This window comes from Primulina huaijiensis, chromosome 16 (genome assembly GCF_012295235.1).
Source record: "Primulina huaijiensis isolate GDHJ02 chromosome 16, ASM1229523v2, whole genome shotgun sequence".
NCBI classification, from domain to species: Eukaryota; Viridiplantae; Streptophyta; class Magnoliopsida; order Lamiales; family Gesneriaceae; genus Primulina; species Primulina huaijiensis.
This window is the reverse complement of record NC_133321.1, coordinates 4,192,711-4,201,603: the sequence shown is the minus strand read 5'-3', so window position 1 is coordinate 4,201,603 and position 8,893 is coordinate 4,192,711. Positions and strand designations below refer to the sequence as shown.

The window sequence follows — 8,893 nt, the reverse complement described above, 5'->3', positions numbered from 1 at the left end:
GTAGCAGAAAGAATGAATCGCACATTGCTAGAACGTGTTAGATGCATGATTATAAGTGCAGGACTTCCAAAATCATTCTGGGGAGAAGCCATTCATACAGCCTGCTATCTAATCAATAGATGCCCCTCAAGTGCAATAAATTTTAAAACACCAATGGAATTATGGACAGGAACTCCAGGAGAATACTCACACCTTCGAGTATTCGGCTGTTTGGCATACGCACATATTAAGCAAAGCAAACTTGATGCAAGAGCCTTGAGGTGCATTCTTATAGGTTATCCAGATGGAGTTAAAGGATATAAGGTATGGAATTTGGAAGCCATTGGACCAAGGTGTTTCAATACAAGGGATATCACATTCGATGAAACCAAGATGGGCTATAAACTGAAAGATGAGTCTACTGCCTTGGATAATACAAGTCAACCTGAAACACGAATTGAGGTGGAGACCAACAAGAAATCACCTCAAAAAGAAGTTGATGGACACACTGAAACCCAAGAGGAGATCGTAGAAAGTGATCCACCCAATCATGATCTTCAAACTTATACTCTAGCTAAAGACAGAGCAAGAAGGGAAGTGAGACCCCCACAAAGGTATGCACATGCTGACCTAACATGGTATGCCCTCACTGTTGCTGAAGAGGTGGAGTTTTTTGAACCATCAAGCTATGAGGAAGCTGTCACGTGCAAAGAAAAGGGAAGTTGGCAAGCTGCTATGGATGAGGAACTAAACTCACTCATGAAAAATAAAACATGGCAGCTAGTGGATAGACCGAAAGGGAGAAGAGTGCTTGGGTGTAAATGGATCTACAAACTAAAAGAAGACTTGCAAGGGACAGAAAAATTCAAGTACAAAGCCAGGCTAGTTGCAAAGGGATACACCCAAATGGAAGGACTAGACTTCAATGAGATCTTTTCCCCAGTAGTCAAACACTGTTCCATAAGGATTATACTTGCCATAGTAACTCAAATGGATATGGAACTTGAGCAACTCGATGTAAAGACAGCGTTCCTACATGGAGAGCTTGAAGAGACCATCTATATGGATAAACCGAAGGGATTAGAAGGAAAAGGGTCTGAACAGAAAGTGTGCTTACTGAAAAAATCACTCTATGGATTAAAACAAAGCCCAAGGCAATGGTATAAATGATTCGATGAATTCATGCTAAGAATAAACTTCAAAAGGAGCAGCTATGACAGCTGTGTCTACTTTAAAAGGAAAGAAAATGGTGTGATGACCTACCTTCTGTTGTATGTTGATGACATGCTCATAGCAAGCGTGAGCAAGTCGGAAATACAAGCATTGAAACAACAGCTTAGCTCAGAATTCGAAATGAAGGACTTGGGGAAGGCAAAAAGAATCCTTGGAATGGAGATTACAAGGAATAGGGAATGTAAAAGCATGTTCTTATGCCAAGAATCATACATAAAGAAAGTGCTAAAACGATTCAATATGCATGAAGCTAAGGTAGTAAACACACCTCTAGGACAACACTTTAAACTCTCTATGGCACAGTCACCATCAGGTACCGAGGAAAAGGAAAGAATGATGCATATCCCGTATGCAAACGGGGTGGGAAGCATCATGTATGGAATGGTGTGCAGTCGACCAGACTTAGCACATTCAATAAGCCAAATTTCCAGGTTTATGGCTGATCCTGGAGAAAATCATTGGGAGGCATTAAAGTGGACATTGAGGTACTTGAAAGGAACCTCTAAGCTTGGATTGATGTTCCAAGGACAAAAGGAAAACTCATCACAGCCACTTGAAGGATATGTGGACTCAGATTTTGCTGGAAATCTAGATACCAGAAAGTCCATAACAGGATACATTTTTACACTATATGGTACTGCCATCAGCTGGAAAGCATCGCTTCAATCGGTGGTAGCCCTATCAACAACTGAGGCAGAGTTCATAGCTGTCACGGAGGCAGTTAAGGAAGCTATCTGGTTAAAAGGATTGATAACAGAGTTGGGAGTTCATCAAGAACAGGTTGTGGTAAACTGTGATAATCAAAGTGCTATACACTTATCAAAGCACCAGGTATTCCATGAACGCTCAAAGCATATTGATGTCAAGTTGCATTATGTAAGGGATATCATCTCTAAGGGAGAGATAAAACTTGAAAAGATAGCAACGGAAGATAACCCAGCAGACATGCTAACAAAATCACTGCCTTTGGTCAAGTTCAGACATTGCTTGACCTTGATCAATGCAGTACCACATGAATAATAAATGGTGGAAAAGGAGAGTAGCCAATCTTGGAGACAAGGTGGAGATTTGTGAAGGTGTGTGTCTCTCAAGTTGGCACATGGAAAAGGGCCCAACTCAACTACCGGGTAGATTGATGGGTTGGTTGGAATTTAACTACCAAGGGGAAACAAACTTGGGAATCAACCGATGGAAGTCAATGAGGGAAAATAAAAGGAAAGAGAGAACACGGAAACACAACACACTGACTCACAAAAGAAATACAGAGGACCGAGAGAGAAAGAAAAGAGAGGGAGGAACTCCATTGTTGAGAATATTTTAGCTTCTTTTCTTTTGTATTCTTGGGTATCTAAGGCTCTGTAATTGTAATCCATCTTTGATCAATACAATTTTGGTTGCCCTCCCGTGGATGTAGGCGAATTCCGCCGAACCACGTAAATACTTTTGCATTTTCTTCAGTTGCATGAGGCGTGAGAAATCTGGTGCATGCATGCGTGATCACTTGGCAAATCCAAGAAAGATCAACAGATAAGGAACGAACTCTAACATCACCAATATATTTCTTCAAAGTGACCTTGATGAAGAGATTTTATATGGTGATTCCTCGAGGATTTTGTAAACAAAAGGGAGTATATGATTTTTCGTCTACTAAAATCTTGGTACGGACTCAAAAAAAATATCAAGATAATGGAATCTTAAGTTTGTGCGGCTCATGTTGGACGCAAGATTCACACGATCGAAAAATAATCATTTTTGGTATGTTAAACAAAACGGTAAAGATATAGCTATATTGTTGATTTATGCAGACGATATGATAATTACAAGAAACCATATTGAATCCAAGTCAGCTCTTAAATCTCATGTACAATCTAAGATAAAATTAACGATCTCAGGGCTCTCAGGTACTTTTTTGGAACTGAAGCGGCTTGCTATAAGCAAAGGATACGTTTGAATAAATAAAATACACCTTGTTTTACAAAACAATTTACACCGATTGCGAGTGAACAACTATAACTAGTGTTAATTGTGCAATCAAATCTTTTAAATCGTACAACAATCCAAGCATCAGTCCAACTATCACGCGTTGATCGTTTTCGTACTATATAGGTGCAATAATTTCTCTCTCAATAAGTGCATTCATTGCAATTCATAATAATCAAATATGTAACATTAACTCTGATATCAATTACATGATCAAACGATTGCTGATTTATCTAAAGTTATATATAGTGGTAATGATGCAACTCCGATATTCCAAATCATATAAGAGGTCAAACGTCACATTTCGATCGCTCTCCCAACATAAGCATTATTGCACCCGACAATTTTAATAAAAACATTCACAAATATGTAACGAAAAAATATTATTTTCATATGACCAAATCCATATTTTTTATACTTAATTATAAAATTTTAATTTTAAAAATATATAGTACATGAATTTTAAATTTCAAATAAAAATGGATAATTTCAAATTATATTATATAAATAAATAATACATATTTTTGGGAGATACTTGCTTTTAAATCCTTAACAACAAAATCAAATGTGTGTTATATTTTCTCTTTGATCCCTGATTCAAAAAAATGTTTCTACACTTCTTAGGCCTACAATTAATTTTTTGGATGAAATTCGACGCAAAAATTGAAATCTGGAACATATATATGATATTACAGAACAAATTATTTTGGATCCGGTACAAAAAATAGAATTTTAAGTATAAAATTGAAACAACTATATTAAAATCGATACTTTGTACACTTGTTTGTGTGCTAAAATATCATATATTAATTAATACCCGATCTGATAAGTTTATATTGAAATAAGCAAAAACTTGTGTGAGACGGTCTCACAGGTAGTATTTTGTGAGACGGATCTCTTATTTGGGTCATCCATTAAAAAAATATTACTTTTTATACTAAGAGTATTACTTATTATTGTGAATATCGGTAGGATTGACCCGTCTCACAGATAAAGATTTGTGAGACCGTCTCACAAGAGACCTACTCATTGAAATATCATATATCAGTATCACATTTTCAATGTTTTGTATCTATTTTCATCCAGAAAAACATGTCATTAATACCAAACTTTTCTATACATGTTTAGATACTCAAAAATCATATATTTGTTTCATGTCTGAAATATTTAATACTCATATATCATATATTAAGAACAATTTTTCAAAGTTTTGTATCGAATTTTCATCCGAAAAGACGTGTCATTAATATCAAATTTTGTTATACATGTTAGAGTATTCAAAAATCATATCAACGTCAGATCTAAAACATTTAATTCTGAAATAATATATTTGTTTCATATTTTTAGTGTTTTGTACCGAATTTCATCCAAGAGAACATATGTGGTACCGGAGAGTGCAAAAACATATTGTATTATTCAGGGGCTGCAAAAAAAATTGATATGAAAGAGACTAAACATATATTTAACTATTGGGATGAGAATTTATTAATCCTTTGTTATATTTTTATTCACAAATATAATAATAGAATACAACATAATATACTTATTAATTTCATCTATTTATTCATACCTTTAGTCTTTTAAATGTAAATAATATCTTGATCACTAAAGTGTAAACAAAATAAGGTCTACCGTGAGACAATCTCATATATCTATTTCCACAAGCCATGTGAATCTAATATATATTTAAAATAAAAAATTAATATATTTTTATAAAGTTAGAGATTCATTTCACAAAATTTAACGTGAGATAATTTTATATGAGTTTTTTTTAATGGTAACGTCGTTTATTTCAAAATTATTATTTATCATTATTGTAAAAAAGATAAACGTCCTTTTGGAGTCCCACAACGTGGATATCTATGATTGGTTATCTGAATGTCTACTCCTCTGCTGTTACACTACCTACGGTTCTTAACAATTACCAGTAAAATAATCGCTATCTCATCAATGAACCTCACCTATAATCTGATCTTGGGTGATGGGTACAGCCAAATTGTGCATTCTAAGTGGCATAGGAATCGTGGGTCTCACCCGAAATCGGAGGAGGAAGAATTCTGCGTGTTCCAAAAGTTTTAAGTTTCCTTTCTTCGGGCCTGTCACCTACTCTACGGCTTCGTCTCCGCTGGCCCCTCGTCCTTCAGTGAAAGTCAACGCCTTTTCCTCCGTCGGTATGAGCTACCTGCTTGTGTTTACAGTTTGTGGTGAATTGATGCCGTGGTCCTTTGTTGCGTTATCGATCGAGCTTTTAGTTGTTATTGGAAGATTGGATTCTTGTTTTTATGTAACACGAACTGAGTGTGGATAATTGGTTAAGAAAATAACGTGTGTATCATATTAAACTTCATTTGATTGATGATTTTGAGTTGCTGATATGATATTTAAGAACATTGGTATTCAATACATCCATTCTTTATGTACACAGTACACTTGTTTTTTTATTTTGGAGTTATATGACTGTGCTGTACAGATATTAGTATAGCCATCTAGTTGAATGTGGATGATGTAGCGTTATGTGATTTTAATGTATGTGCCAAATATGTTGAAGGTGCACGAAGCGAAGAATTGGAAGCTTCATCTTCAGGAATGGTCGGGACTAATGACTTGTTGATTGTTGGGCCAGGTGTGCTAGGACGCATTGTGGCTGAGCAATGGCGAAAGGTATTTTATGAAAAAACATACAATATGGAGTGCTCTCTTGGCCGAGTTAGTTTCATTACCTTAAAACGTGATTTAACTTAGTTGGTACACATCTAGTTTTCATAATACACATCTTTAAGTACATGTTGCATCATTTGTCTAAGATTTTGGTATTCTTGTCTGAGAGATGTTGGTTTTGGAGATGGTCTTGAATGAAAGATTTTGCGGTGACATATGTTTTGTAAAAGATTGGTGCGGCGTTCCTTGAAAGCTCTTTAGTGTTAATGTGGTATTTGCATTTGGGATGTATTTGTCATTTAATTGATGTGCTGTGCATACCTAACAGTCTGTGAATGACTGAATGTTTAAATGTGTTAGGAACATCCGGGTTCTCAAATTTATGGGCAGACCAGAACAAGTGACCATCACGACGAGTTAATTCAAATGGGGATCAGTCCATCTCTGAAGGGAACCCAAGTGGCTCATAAGTTCCCTTATGTGATTTACTGTGCCCCTCCATATCAAAATCCAGATTACCCTGGTGATGTCAGGTGCTTGTAAAAACATATTTACATAGCACACATTTTTCAGTTTCTCGCCCAGTAAGCTATTTGCTATTTGAATTTTTTTCTTTTGAATTGAAAATTTTGTGGCTCGTGCATGTTTTTGACACCTGCAAATCACTTGTATGTTCTTTGATCAGAACCAATTTTTCTCATGCATGTGGGAAGTCTGTTATCGTAGATCAGATGATGGAATAACACAATTTAGACTTCGATTACTCCTGTTCCATGGCATGAAAAATCATCTCCAAAACTTAATTATAAATCTTTAACTATCTTGGTCTGGAACTTTTTAAACCCGTCAGAAGAAATCTTAATATATTTATCGTTGTAACAATCCGCTCTCGAACTACCTTATATCATTGGAAGACTTGAAGCTAGATGACAATCTGATTCCTTCTGTGACCATGTAAACAGGGTAGCGACTCTAAATTGGAATGGTGAAGGATCTTTTGTATTTACTTCAAGCTCTGCTCCTTATGATTGCAGTGATAATGGATCTTGTGATGAGGTATCTAATCTGATACATGGTAACTTTCTACTGGTAACACTTGAATTCGGTTTCTTAAAAAGCTACTCTTTTGAAAAATCAGCCACCAAACAAGGTTCTTAAAATGTGTATTATTATTTTCAACATTAAATATGCATGTTGCTATGAAATATTTCAGTAGTTTTTCCTTGCTCTATACTTCATAGGATACTCCAGTGGTACCAATAGGGAGGAGCCCGAGAACTGATACTTTACTCAAGGCAGAGAAAGAAGTGTTGGAGGCAGGAGGATGTGTTGTTAGATTGGCTGGACTTTACATATCCTTTTTGGATTTTGAGTAATTGTTATTATGTCTAAGAGATGTTTTCAACCTTTAAATCATCGAGTCAAGCTGCAAAAAAAAGTCCTTAACTTGCATCACAAAGCAGATAGAGGCGCTCATTCATATTGGTTGGAAAAAGGGATTCTTGATGTTCGTCCAGACCACATTCTCAATCTAATACATTACACGGTGAAATTCCAGGCTGCTATGTTCGCTTACATCCTTTTCCATTTAGATAAATATGACTTATGGTTTGTAATATGCTTCAATTCTATGGAAACATAATCGAATGTGATGGTTCATGTATTTTTTTTAGGATGCAGCATCACTTTCAATTGCCATCTTGAAAAAGAATCTTCGAGGCAGAATTTTTCTTGGCTGTGATAATCACCCTTTATCAAGGTTATCTCGTTATATCATGAGTTTGTGTACATACCTGGAATTTAAACATTTAAAAATTCTCGATATCATTACAAATGCGTTGTTTTCTTTCAGGCAGGAAGTGATGGAATTGGTCAATAAGAGTGGGAAGTTTAGTAAGAAGTTTGATGCTTTTACAGGCAAGCTCATATTTTTAGTATTGTGTCACTAGTTTAAATTTGAAGAAAATTATACTTAACACACATAACATACATCCCAATAATGTAAATCGCCCTACAATGCTTAAAATGGCGATTGTATTTACTTCCACTAAGATACAAACAGTCAAGCCTTTCACTCACTCTTTATGCACGAATACATCAAAATGTCTTCGTTTATACCCCCCCCCCCCCTCTTAAAAATGTAATATGGGCATGGGCATGCATCATGGAAGAGAAATGTAATTTCTTTTAAAATAAAAATTAAAAAAATTGGTATTATGATGATCAACATTTTATTTACGAGGTAAAAATCTCCCATGTCGAATAATTTCATTTTCTGAAAGTGGCAACTTTTGGTAACAATTGTTATTTTGCAGGAACAAATGATCCTCTTGGAAAGAAACTAAACAACTCGAAAACTCGTGCTGAGCTAGGATGGGAGCCAAAATATATCAGCTTTGCACAGTTTCTTGAGAGCCTCTGAGTAACTCTTTCCATCAATCTCATTGCTTGGAGATTTTTCTAGAGGTAGCATTGCTTAAAGATCTGATTGCACCAGACAATGCATACATGTATATCACTTTTCGTTGTTGTACTTGCTTTTTTCATGCAAATTTTTTAGAAACTGTTTAAATTTCTGACCTCGATATACATGAATATAAGCATTTCAGCATCTTTGATATATTATACCAAATGATCGGGAATGTGATTGAAATTCTCCACCTCTCTGTACATGAATATAAGCATTCCAGGGTGTTCAGCGAAATCAGGTCCGGCAATATACAGACATAAAAAAATGACATTCTGCAGATGAATATAGTTGGGCAAATTGTATTCACAGTTTTTGTAAAAAAACAAAATTGCAAGAAGCTCCTTAAACAAAATCAATAGTCTTTAAAACTCTTTACTCTTACGTAACACTAGACGTGCCTACGATTTAAAAACTTTGGGAAAATATTGTTGATTTTACATAGAGGGTTTCGTGCTCGACTTTTCGAAAGAATTGTGAATGCAATTACCTGAAGGATTATTGTTACAGCATTCAAGAATGTGCTAAATTTATTTATTTTGGCATTGGCCTCATATTGTTGTACCATTTTGTTCT

The 8,893-nt window shown here is 35.4% G+C and overlaps 1 protein-coding gene across 2 annotated transcripts; it reads left to right on the top strand.

Annotated features, from left to right (window-relative positions):
• The first annotated feature begins 5,101 nt into the window (after positions 1 to 5,101).
• LOC140960672 (uncharacterized) lies at positions 5,102 to 8,510 on the top strand. Of its 2 annotated transcripts, none has more exons than XM_073418910.1 (9): positions 5,102 to 5,363; positions 5,741 to 5,898; positions 6,211 to 6,383; positions 6,813 to 6,906; positions 7,092 to 7,203; positions 7,308 to 7,396; positions 7,524 to 7,609; positions 7,703 to 7,767; positions 8,166 to 8,510. In XM_073418910.1, exons 1-9 carry the CDS (start codon positions 5,174 to 5,176, stop codon positions 8,270 to 8,272), a joined length of 1,074 nt encoding a protein of 357 aa, XP_073275011.1. In that variant the 5' UTR covers positions 5,102 to 5,173; the 3' UTR covers positions 8,273 to 8,510. The 2 variants fall into 2 exon arrangements, with proteins under 2 accessions (XP_073275011.1, XP_073275012.1); XM_073418911.1 differs by having other exon boundaries at positions 5,107 to 5,363; positions 5,741 to 5,853.
• Positions 8,511 to 8,893: the final 383 nt, after the last annotated feature.